The sequence below is a fragment of the Sminthopsis crassicaudata genome, chromosome 1 (genome assembly GCF_048593235.1).
Source record: "Sminthopsis crassicaudata isolate SCR6 chromosome 1, ASM4859323v1, whole genome shotgun sequence".
Classification (NCBI taxonomy): Eukaryota; Metazoa; Chordata; class Mammalia; order Dasyuromorphia; family Dasyuridae; genus Sminthopsis; species Sminthopsis crassicaudata.
In genome coordinates, this window is record NC_133617.1 from 45,632,063 (window position 1) to 45,644,665 (window position 12,603).

The 12,603-nt window shown below is 41.7% G+C and overlaps 1 protein-coding gene across 2 annotated transcripts in view; it reads left to right on the forward strand.

The window, feature by feature from the left end:
* CHFR (checkpoint with forkhead and ring finger domains) overlaps window positions 1-12,603 on the forward strand; it is a 36,688-nt gene that overhangs the window by 11,133 nt on the left and 12,952 nt on the right. For both annotated transcript variants that reach the window (XM_074300203.1, XM_074300213.1), the window contains 5 exons: window positions 59-229; window positions 3,883-4,042; window positions 4,425-4,579; window positions 4,707-4,869; window positions 9,557-9,699. In XM_074300203.1, coding sequence (XP_074156304.1) covers window positions 59-229; window positions 3,883-4,042; window positions 4,425-4,579; window positions 4,707-4,869; window positions 9,557-9,699 — 792 coding nt within the window. The remainder of the gene's footprint in view (window positions 1-58; window positions 230-3,882; window positions 4,043-4,424; window positions 4,580-4,706; window positions 4,870-9,556; window positions 9,700-12,603) is intronic.

Genomic DNA, 12,603 nt, shown 5'->3' on the forward strand with positions numbered 1-12,603 from the left:
TGGAGTAGTTCAGGTTAAATGATCCTTCCTCAATTTTTTTCTTTTTCTTCTCTCTTAGGAGCCAGGTGTGTAAGCACATCATCACCTGAAGATCAGTATCAGTTTGCCACATGTGATGATACTTCCAGCTTCTTATCGGCTCCTCTGGACAAAGAGGGAACCTCAGCTTTCCTATCCAAACCTCAGGACTGGGAAGACTTGGGGCCTGCTAAAAAGAAAATTAAAGGAGGTTAGATCATCATTTTTTTTTTACTTTATTACAAACCTAGTAATAATCAACAAATACATTTATATATCTAAACAGTGATTTTTTTTTTTTGACAGTACATATGCATGGGTAATTTTTTACAACATTATCCCTTGCACTTACTTCTGTTCAGATTTTTTCCCTTCCTCCCCCAACCCCCTCCCCCAGATGGCAGGCAGTCTTATACATGTTAAATATATTACAATATATTCTAGATACAATATATGTGTTAAACAGTGATTTAAAAGATTGGATATGAAACTAAATGTTCATTAGTTCCAGTCTGCTTAGACAGTTTTTAATGTGCATATTATATTAAACAAGATGGGGGAAAAAAATCCTCCAGTTTCCTTTATAGCATCTTCTGAAAAATGTTTTTCTTTATTTTTTCTGGATTTTGTTGTTAATATTTACAATTATCATCGTTATTATTTACAAAGTTAAAGCCCATATGTATAATATTATTTTTGTTCAGCTTTCATTAGTATTAGTTTCTTGACAAACATCTTCCCATATTTCCTTACTCAATTCAACAAGTCTTTCTTTATTAAGCACTTACTAAAGGCCAGAAGCTGTTTCCTTCTGTTTTTCATGTTAATTACTTCTTCTGGCATAATTCCATCAATTCTATGTGTCCGTTCCTGATCATTGAATAATTGGGTTATTTCCATTTTTTTTTTTTTTTTTGGTTGTTGTTGTTGTTGTCCATAGTGATAATGCTACTGGGAATATTTTTATCCAGGTCTTATTTTTCTTGTTAATATGATTGTGGGTTTTTTGCACATTTAATTCAGCTTTATTTATTTTCAGATAAGAATTCTTTTTCCTTCAAATTCCCGCCTTACAATACTCTCCATGGGAAAATACAACCCGTTAACAAACTTATGTGCAGCAAACCAAAACAAGTTTCCACAAATGCCATGTACAAAACAAAACGTTTCTTTCTGTACTCTGAGTCCCCCACCTCTCTCTGGAGGCAAGCTAAATGTTTTGTCATGAAAACTCTGGAATTGTGATGGTAGAATATGCTGATCAGAATTCCTAATTTATCAAAAAACTTTTAATCGTCAACAAGTACATTTAGTTATCTGAACAGTGATTTAAAAGATTGGACATGAAACTAAATGTTCATTAGTTCCAGTCTGCTTAAACAGTTTTTAATGTGCATATTATCTTAAACAAGATGGAAAAAAAATCCTCCAGTTTCCTTTATAGCATCTTCTGAAATTTTTTTTTCTTTTATTTTTTTCCATTAATCAATTAGTAAACATTTATTAAGCACCTACTACATGCCAGGCACTGTGCTAAGTGCTAGGGATACAAATATAAAAATTAGTTTCTTCCCTCAAGGAGTTTATAATCTAACAGGGGAGACAATACACAAAAAGAAACTGAAAAGTTGTGATGTTGGGGAGAGATGTTTAATCACTGGAGCATGCTGAAGAAGGCAGTCAGTGCACTTCAGCCAGGTGAGAATTGAGGAGGAGGCTGAACTGAGTCCTCTCTGTAAACAGAGGTTTGAAGTTCATAGTTCTGGCCTCAGATCAGAGGGAGAGAGTCCCAAAGTTTAGAGGAGGATGAAGTTATTCTTTGGCTCTCTTGATTTGTGCATGTATCTCATTAGATAAATTACTAAGTTCATACTTTATGTAATTATTTTATTTTTTTAAAGTTTCCATTGAATTTTTTCTATTTATATTACTATAGTATCTTGTATATCCTTCCTTCTCCTCATCTCAGAGAGCCATTCTATATGATACATAGTATTTTTTGGAAAGGGGAAAAGATTTAGCACAACTGATTAATATATTTAAAAAGTCCCCAAGCATGTGCAGAACTCCATGTTCTTCCCACTTCCATGAAGGGCAGATTAGGGAACTCTTCTCTCTCTTCATTTGAGTCTTACTTATTAATCTTTATTGTTTTATTACTTTTTTTTTTGATATGTCATTATTCTTTCATTTACATTGTAGTTAGTGTGTGTGTGTGTGTGTGTGTGTGTGTGTATTTTTTTGGGGGGGGGGGCTCTTCCTTATATGTCACTGCACACATTATTTCTTATCGCACAGTAATATTCCCTTATATTTACATATCACAATTTGTTCAGCCATTTCCTAGCTGATGGATATCTACTTTTTTTCTAGTTCTTTGCCACTGAAGTCCTACTATAAATATTTTGGAGTAAACAGAGCCCTTTTTACTCATCAATGGCTTCCTTGGAGTATAAGTTTAGTGATAGTCTCTTGTTCAAAGGGTAAAGACATTTTACTCATTTGCATATTCCAAATTGCTTTCCAAAATGACAATTCCATTGTATAGTTCTACTAAAAATGTATTAGTAGCTATCTTCCCACAAGCCCTCAAACATTGACTATTATTTTTTTTTCTTTTTGTCAATTTGCAGACCTGTTTTGTTGCACAATCACTTTATTATTAGTGATTTAGAATATTTTTTCATGTGGTTGTGAATCTTCACATTTCTTCTTTTGAGAACTGTTTATTCATATTCTTTAACCATTTATCTATTGGAGAATTGATCTATTTATTAATTGCTTATATAGCTTTAATAACACCCTACCAAAGAATTAAATTTTTTTTTCCCATTTCATTACTTCTTTTCTAATGCAAGATGAATAAATGTTATCTATGCTTAAGCTTTTCAGTTTCAAGTTCCTTTTTTTGAAATAAATACAGTATTATGTTCCTTCAGCTTCTTTCATCTTTTTTCAAAGATGGCCCTTTTCCCACTGGCTCTCTTTCCCTTACCTTTGATCCCCTCTTCTCCTTTGTTATACCTTTTCCTTTAGGATTTTGTTTTTTAATTCCTTTCTTTCCTGTTTATAATTCATGCCTGCTTGGTTTTTCCTTACTTAGGTAGATTCCCCTGGCCTCTCCTCCCTTTCAGCTAATTCTATTTATTAGTTTAAAAAAAAATTCTTTTTGCAGCCCTTTCCAAAAAAGGATTTCTCTGATTCCTTTTATTATTTGTCTTCTCTTTCTGTTTATTCTAGATGCTCATTCTCTGATTCACAAGAGCCCTATAATTATCTGGTCTCTCTGTGTTCCTCATGTAGTCAGATTCCCTGGTCTGTATTCGTGGTCTCTTTTCTTTTTTTTTTTTTTTTTTTTCCTGAGACTGGGGTTAAGTGACTTGCCCAGGGTCACACAGCTAGGAAGTGTTAAGTGTCTGAGACCAGATTTGAACTCAGGTCCTCCTGAATTCAGGGCTGGTGCTCTATCCACTGTGCCACCCATGGTCTCTTTTCTAGGTACTTTCTGCCGCTGTCTTGTAGGGCTATCCCCATGGGTTTCCCTTTTCTATTCAGCCTTATTCCCAGCATTGGGCCAATGATTGGAGGTGTCAGAGACTGCCCTGTGACAGGGCCACTCCCACCATGTCCTTAATCATGTAGCCCACCCCCCCACCACTAATGCATTCCTTTTCATGTGGACCTTTTTTTGGTGTTTGCCTGAAGTCTTATCCTTGGGTCTATCTCCCATCCCCACCCCCATCCGAAGGGTCCCTGCCCTCAGCAACTTAGGGTCTCTCTAGACTTGAGGTATTCATGAGCCCCTTGGGTCCTGTGGATCTGCAGAAGAGTCAAGACCTGCTCTCACTGCCCTTTCTCTTCCAGATGGGCACACAAATCTGAGTCTGCAGTTGTCTGTTGCAGACCAGTGTAAAAACAGCAGGGCCGATCCTGAGGAAGTGAAAGCAGAAAATATGAAACCAGACAAAATGGAAGAAACTCTCACTTGCATTATTTGTCAGGAGTTACTGCACGACTGTGTGAGGTAGTCTGCCACTGGGCTGGGGGGGATAGAAGGGAACTGGGGCAGCTGGGACAAGACTGAAGGGAAGTTTTCTGAGAAATATAGTACCGGGACCTACCTCTGTCAGGCTTTCTGGTTCGGGAGGCCCCAGGAGGCTTGTAGAGTCAGAACTAGGTAGATTCCTGGACGTTTTATGGACTAGGGTTCTGACACCACAGAGCCAAAGGGGCTTGCCCAGAGTTGCCCATCTGGTGTATGGGACAGCTGGCATTGACCTTGGGTCTTGGATTCAGAATCCGTATTTTCTACCCTACCCTACCCCCTGAAATCAGTGCACATGGGCAGAAGCCCCCGTTAGGGTGGCAGGCCCCTGATGAACGAGCTCTGTTGTGTTTATGTTCAGTCTGCAGCCCTGCATGCACACCTTCTGTGCTGCTTGCTATTCAGGTTGGATGGAGCGATCCTCCCTCTGTCCCACGTGCCGGTGTCCGGTCGAACGTATATGCAAAAACCACATCCTGAACAACCTGGTTGAGGCCTACCTTATCCAGCACCCAGGCAAGTACCAGGCAGCCCACCCCTGGCCATTGATAAAGTCGCTGAGTGGCCAGAGGCCTCGGTGCTCCGGCCTGTCTGTGGGTCTATGCTGCCTTCAGTTCTGAGAGAGTTTCCTCCTGAACCCTAGATAAGTGCCGTAATGAAGAGGATGTGCGCAATATGGATGCTAGGAATAAAATCACACAGGACATGCTGCAGCCAAAAGTCAGAAGGTCCTTCTCTGATGAGGAGGGAAGTTCCGAGGACCTATTGGAACTGTCCGATGTGGACAGCGAATCTTCAGATATCAGGTAACCTCCTCCTTTCCCCCTCCCCCTCCCATCCCCTCTGGGATCCTCCTCAATGTTGGCCTACAGTCATTGAGAACTTGGGGCTTTGACTGACATTCTATGTTCCATTTTCACAAACAATTCTTACTCTCTTTTTAGATTATTCATAAAATAATATAATTAGAGAACTTTGAGATTAGCTCTCCAGATCAGCCTTCCACCTGTTGGAGGCTCCCTTCTCAGCAACCTCTGACTGCTAGTCATCCTGCCTGTTAGAAACCTCCAGGGACAAAAACCTTCTACTTTCCAAGACAGATCATAAAACCGAAACAAACATTGGTTAAGGAACTCGTCCAGGGATATATAGTGAGTAAGTATCTGAGGCTGGATTTGAATTCAGGATATTCTCCGACCAAGCTGGGCATGCTGTCTTGTTCTTTCTTTTGTTTAGGCAAAATCTAATTCCTTGTAATTTCACACACTGGTCCTTTTGGTCCTAATTCTATCCTTTTAAACTAGCCTGGACATAATAGATAGAAGCCCAGAAAAAAGCCATTTTTGTATCTCATTTAAATGTTCTGCCTTTGTTTCTTTTAACTGTTTATCACATATTGCTTTTTCAGACCCTTCAATATCCCAGTCTCCCACTTTCAGTTTGTTCATCTTAAGGTATCATAGCCAGAACTGAAAAGAGTTGGCTGCCCACTGCGGTGTGTATATGCTTTGGGACTTTATGCTTTTTTTGTCATTCAGCCTAAGATTATATTAACTCTTTTTAGAAGTTACATTACCCACCTGACTCATATTGTGCATACAGTAAATTAAAACTGATATTAAATCGAATCAGCCCCATCCTGTACTTGGGCAGGTAACTTTTAGTTAAATTAGTACAAGACTTTACATTTATTTCAAGGTGTTTTGTTTTGTTTTGTTTTGTTTTGTTGGTGCAGGACTCAGTCTATTGTTGTAGATCTCAACCTGTCTTTATTTTAGGAGTCTTTGAGAGTTGCTTAAGATGAAAAAAGCATTACCTAGAGTCCAATCTGGTGATGATCCACTCTGAATCTTGCTAGACTCGACTTTGTACAGTAGCTGTCCAGTCACCCTGATAGTGAATATTCTTATTATAGTTCATCTTTTTAGAATTTGACTTTCCAGCCTGTTGAGATTTTCTCAAATCCCAACTTATTTATATAAAATACTATTTATTCCTTCCAGTTTTGTATCACTACATATGTGATAAGTTCATCATTTATGATTTGACCTAGATAAAAATGAGTGCAAGATTAAAGTCAAAAACGCAATCCTACAGTGCTTTACTACATGTTGATTCTCCATGTTGACAACTCTTGATGGGTACAATCACCCACCCATATTCACCCTGTGCACTTACCTGTGTCTTCCCATGAATCCTCCATAAAGGATCTGCTGATGTTCCAGAGAGACCTTCTTCTAATCTTTTAACATTACACACTGACCAGTTGTCTGTGTGCTGAAGTTGGTTAGCTCATTTGAAAGTTTGGTGGTTTTTCTTGCCAACATGTATGCTCTTATTACCTTATGCTACCAAATGTGATGGGAAGAAAAAAATTTGTAGAAAACTCCTAATGGTGCCCTTCAGAGCTTTACAATAAAACAGTGGAAACAAGACAGATTAAATCCAGTAGCCTCCTCTCCCCAACTCCTACTATAATGCCTTATAAAGGCAGAGGTGTGACCCTTAGTTCTGCAAGATCAACCCGTAGAAAACAAGTTCTGGCAGCTCCCACCAGTCTAGGAAGGCTTGGCATTGGCTTGTCTCTTACTATGAGACCAGCCCAGTTAAATTCAGGGAGCTTTCATTACCAGAATGACCACAGGGGATGATAAATTTTACAGCCACAGCAACTCTATCAAACTAATAGAGGGGGTTGTAATCAGCATCAGTAGAGGGAATATGACTCGCACCAAAGAAACCATGAATTTATGAGGTATTAAAGTAGATGGATCCACATGTGCAAGGGAAACACGATTAAGAGTTCAAGGAAATATTAGTATGTTAGGGTGATGCTCAATGGCTAGGATGTTCCTCAGGTGTAGATGGAACTAGAGAAGAAAGTGGAAAACTGTGGGCTTATGGGTAATCTTGAAGATTCTGGTCACCAGTTCACTCTTGATGCAGCTGTGGTAGAGTGTCATTGGAGACACTCTCTCTTCCTCTCTCCCTCTCCCTCCCTCTTCCTTTCCTTCTCTCCCATTTCCACACTAGAAAAACCCAACATTTGGTATAGATATCTATATGGAACCATATGTCAGTTCCTTCTATGAAGGTGGAGAGCATTTTCTTTATTATTAATGTGAATATTCTTGGTACTCAAAGTAGCTTAATCTTCACACTCTGCATAATGTTGCTCTTACTGTATACAAAGTTCTCTTGGTTTTGTTTATTTCACTCTGCATTACTTCATGCATGCAAACACTCATGTGAGTCCATGTTTTTTTCTAAAACCAACCTGCTTGTCATTTTTTTCTTTTTCTTTCTTTTTTTAAATTAAAGCTTTTTATTTTCAAAATATATGCAAAGATAGTTTTCAGCATCCACCCTTGCAAAATCTTGTGCTCCACATTTTTGCCTTCCCCTTCCCCCCTTTCCATAGATGGCAAGTAAATTCAATTTGTTAAACATGTGCAGTTCTTCTATACACACCTCCACAATTATCATGCTGCATAGTAAAAAACAGATCAAAAAAAGAGGGAAAAGTGAGAAAGAAAACAAAAAGCAAGCAAACTAGAACAAAAAAAAATGCTGTGATCTATACTCAGTTCCCACAGTCCTGGGTGCAGATGGCTGTCATCATCACAAGATCACTGGAACTAGCCTGAATCACCTCATTGTTTTTGTTTTTGTTTTTTTTATTAATTTTTATAATTATAACATTTTCTTTGACAGTACATATTCATAGGTAATTTTTTTTTTTTACAACATTATCCGTTGCACTCCCTTCTGTTCCAAATTTTTCCCCTCCTTCCCTCCACCCCCTCCCCTAGATGGCAGGCATTTCCATACATAGTAAATATTTTATAATATATCCTAGGTACAATATATATGTGCAGAACTAAATTTTGTTGTTGTTGTTGCAAAGGAAGAATTGTATTTGGAAGCTAAAAATAATCTGGGAAGAAAAACAAAACAAAACAGTGCTCACAGTTTATACTCATTTCCCAGTGTTTCTTTTCTGGATGTAGCTGTGAATCACCTCATTGTTGAGGAGAGCCACATCCATCTGAATTGATCATCATATTGTCTTGCTGTTGCTGTATACAATGTTCTCCTGGTTCTTCTCACTTCACTTCCTACTCATTTTTTCTTACAACACAGTAGTGTTCCATTGTGATCATTTGGACATCTCCCAGCTGACAGGCCAGAAAATGAATCTTAAATTCCATTTGTCCAGCTGAGTTCTTTTGATTGTATAGAGGCTTCCCAGAACTTTTCAGGTTGGCTTTGTATGCCCTGCATACAAAGTTCTGTGAGATTCTATAAGAGGGGGACAGTTGGGTCATAGGATCATAGATGTGAAGCTGGCAGGGCCCTCAGAAGCCTCAAGCTTCCAAGAAGCTCCTACTATTTGTCAGGCACAGAAAGCCAAAGAAAAGCAAGCATGAGTCACTGCTCTCAGGGAACTCAGTCTAATAGGAAGAAAACATGGAAACAATGATGTAGAAACAAGATACGGATAGGGTCCACTGGGAATACTCTCACCAGGAAGGCATTAAAATTACAGAGGATTGGAAATAGCTTCTTATAGAAGGTGAGATTTTGGCTGAGACCTGAAGGAAGCCAGGACACAGGAAGAAGAGAATTCTATCTCTGAGAAAGAAATAGCCAGTGAAAATGCCCAGGGGAGGAGGAAAAGCAAAGAGGCCTATATTATCACTGGAGCGTGGAAGACATCGAGGGGCAATGGCAGTGAGGTGTAGGAAGACCAGAAAGATCTACACGAGATCTCCTAGAAAGTCCCAGATGCCCAAGGGATCGACCCGGCCAGACCTGCCCCTTAGGGAGTTTACTTTGGCAGCCTGCAGTCAGGGAGGGCCGGAGGCCAGGACATCACCTGCAGGCCACACAGTGGTTTGGGCAGGGCCCTGAGAGCCTGCTCTAGAGGGTGAAACCCACCAAGGCAGGAGGGACTGTACCAAGCTGTTGGTTCCACATTGAGGGGAAAGAAGAGTCCGTCTTGAGGGTGATGATCCTAGGTGACAGGGACTATGGCGGTGCCCTCAGCAGTAATAGTGAAGTTAGAAAGAGGGTGGGAACTGGGGCAGAGCATGGTGAGTTCGATGTCCCTGGGCACCCCCTTCTAGATGTCTGTATAACAGGTAGGTTGGAGCTCAGGAGATAGTTTAGAACTAGCCAGATGGATCTGAAAATCTTCACCCCTGCGAGCTGCTGAGTTCACCCAGGAAAAGAGTGCAGGGGGAGAATAGAGGGCCCAAGACAGAGGTTTGGGGGTCCAGGAAGCCATGGAGGGGAAGGGGATTGGCCCCCAGTCACAGAGGCAGAATTCACCAGTGTTCCCTTCTCAGCCTAGCAGATGTGGCTGACCTGGTGCCTCCAGGCCAGAGAGGAAGTAAGGACCCATGGACATCGGGGACTCCCCTGAATGCCGGTCATCACCGGAGTCTGATGAGGGAGCTAACAGTGAGCTGAATGTTGTCTGTCTTTCAGCCAGCCATATGTGGTGTGCCGACAGTGCCCCGGTTATCGCAGGCAGGCCTTGCCGCCCGCCCCCTGCCTGCTGCCCGAGAGGGACGGAGGCGCCTTTGAGACCCCTGCAGATGCCCCCTCCACCTCTGCCAGCTTTCCTGCAGGTGAGTGACATCAGAGTAGTTCCCGAGGCTCAGGATGTGCTGCCACGGATACAGAGGCAGGAGCCCCTCTGTAGGCAGCACCATGGGGAGGCGAGAAGAGAGAGGGCTGGATCTGGAGTCACAGCACTCGGTGGGAGTCCGCACTCGGTCATTTGTCAGCTGTGAGACTATGGCCACATCATTTTGTCCTTTGAAGCTTCATTTTCCTCCTCTGTGAAATGGGGATCATTACACCGGCACTGACTGCCTCAGTGTTGTACAGAAAGCATTCAGAAACATGAGCTCTCAGGGTCAGGGAGGAAGGTCTTCCATTGGAGTGAATTTTCCAGGTAAATGATGCTTTTCCTTTAAAGTTCTAAAACTTGGTCTAATTTAACAGTTTTTTTGTTGTTGTTATTGTTGTTGGGTTTTTTTGTTTGTTTGTTTGGTTGGTTTTTTTTAATTTTTTTTTTTCTTCTGAGGCTGGGATTAAGTGACTTGCCCAGGGTCACACAGCCAGGAAGTGTTAAGTGTCTGAGACCAGATTTGAACTTGGGTCCTCCTGAATTCAAGGCTGGTGCTCTATCCACTGTAACACCTAGCTGCCCCTAATTTAACAGTCTTAATAGAAAACCTTTTGAAATGTGTTTTATGCTTCTTTGCCTTTATCTCAAGGGTGTTCTAGCTCTCAGTCCTATGATCTCATCCTGCTGGCTCTTGATGACCTAACCTGCTTATGTGTGCTCTTTTGTTTTTCTGTTTCCTTCTGATTATTAGCTGTAACCCTTCACCACTATTGTGTGGTTTCCCTTGGGGGTCCTTCCCTGTCCCTTCCAGTTTGTGATTTCTGACCTGCTTTGGGCTTAAATAAATAAGCCAAGGCATCAAGAAAATGCATGCTGGCGGCCACATCCAAGACCTCTGGATGAGGAGATGGTTAACTGCCATGTTAACAAATTTTTGGCCCTTCTGGGACTCAAAATGTTACTAAGACCTTCAGATTCAGTAAAAATCACTTCCTTTTTCTTTCATTAGAGCCCCCTAAAAAAAAGGGGGGGGGAAGCAGGGTGTGATAACTTGTTCAGGAAAGGAGTATTTGAATCCTAAGAATAAAAAGTGCTTAGGTGAATAGCTAATGAAACACACAAGTTTCTGAGTAGCTTTCATTCATTCTAAACTATTTTTTTTTTTTTTTTTTACTTTTGGTAAAGGTCTGACTTCCATTTTAAGCATTTATTGCCCAGTCTCTTCTCCTCCAACACCTGTCCTATGGAAAGTGTAGGTGTGGAGCTAGAAGGGGGTCAGAGAATAATCAGAATTCAGTCCAAGCCAACACAGATTTAGTACCTGCTGTTTGGTCACTGGGTGAGGGAGAACGTTTAGACAAGATCCTGCCTGCCTGTGTAGATCTTAGAGTCTAGTATCTTTGTGGGATGAGGGTTTAAGAGGAGTACAGAAAGGTAAGGAGAGGCTGGTGCAGCCAGGGGAAGGGAGCGAGGATGTGCCAAACATAGGAATCAGCTCAAACAAGGGCATGGTGGCAGGGAAAGCCCAGGGCACATATCAGTAATGATTATACAGTAACTGCATTTATTATAGCGATTTTAACAGTTAACCCATGATCTCATTTGAGCCTCACAAGAGTCCTGTGAGGCAGCTACTACAGGTATTATTATCCCCATTTTACAGATGAGGAAACTGAGGCTCAGAGAGGTTAAATGACTTGCCCACAGTCATACAGCTAGTAAATATCAGAGGCGGGATTCGAGTCCAGGTCTCTGCTGACTCCAAGTCCAGCACTCTTCCCACTCTGCCGTTCTGTACAGGGGATGGTAAGTAGTCCAGTTTGGGCAGAGCTGAGATTGTGTCTAAGGGGAATCCCATGAGAGCAGATGAGTCTGTGGAGGGCCTGAGACGGTAGGATGAGAGTTGAGGCAGAGGAGACACAGGTGCATCAAGGAAAGGAATTGGCAGCCGGGCAAAAGCTGTGGCAAGCTGGGGAGAAGGTCAGCATGCACTCTGTGAAGGGCTAGGAAGGATGGCCCATGCTGGAAGAGGTCAGTGGGGAAAGAGGAGGTGGCTGGCACTGGGGAGACTGACTGGACCTAGGAAGAGGAAGAACATCGAGCTTTCAGAAATAAAAGCTGAGTGGACGTGAGGCTGTTGGGGGAAAATCTGAAGAGGCTCTCTGGAGAGGTAGTCAGGTTTAGACACGCTGAGTTTTGGAGTGCTAATAGGCCCTCCTGGTAGAATTGTCCTGTGGATAGATCTCGGGCTTTGGCAGAGGGTGCTGGGGAGATAGGAATTGGCCAGGGAGCCTGCAAGGCGGAGGGCCCAGAAACACTCATGATAAGGGCTTGGGGGTGTAAGCCCAAGGCAGGCAGGCAGGCTAGACTACAGCTCTGGCCCATGTTGGTCCCTTGGAGACAGACAGACAGACACAGTCCCATGAGGCATGGCCCCAAGTAAGTGGACTGGCCTTTCTCTCTCTAGCAGATGTTTCTTCTACACCCTAGAGTTCTACAGTCAGTCAGGACATTATTTGCCCTTCTCCACATTCTCCCGGCTCTCCTAACTCTTTCCACACAGGGATGGGCAGTCTCTAGAGGCACTTGGTGACTTGTTTTCATCAAAGTCATCGTGGCCTCACTTAGAATATCCCTACTCACCAGTCCCCTATGAATCATAGCTGCTCCCTCTAGTCCAGTGATCATTCTCCGTGGCAAGAAAACAAAAGTAAAGAGACAATTTAAACAGGGCTCCCTTCCCTTCCTCTTCTATATCAAGCCTTTCTTGGATCTTCTTTTCCCCCAAGGAAGTTGTTTTTTTTTTTTTTTTTTTTTTTTTTTTTTTTTTAATTGTATAATTATAACATTTTTTGACTGTACATATGCATAGGTAATTTTTTACAACATTATCCCTTGT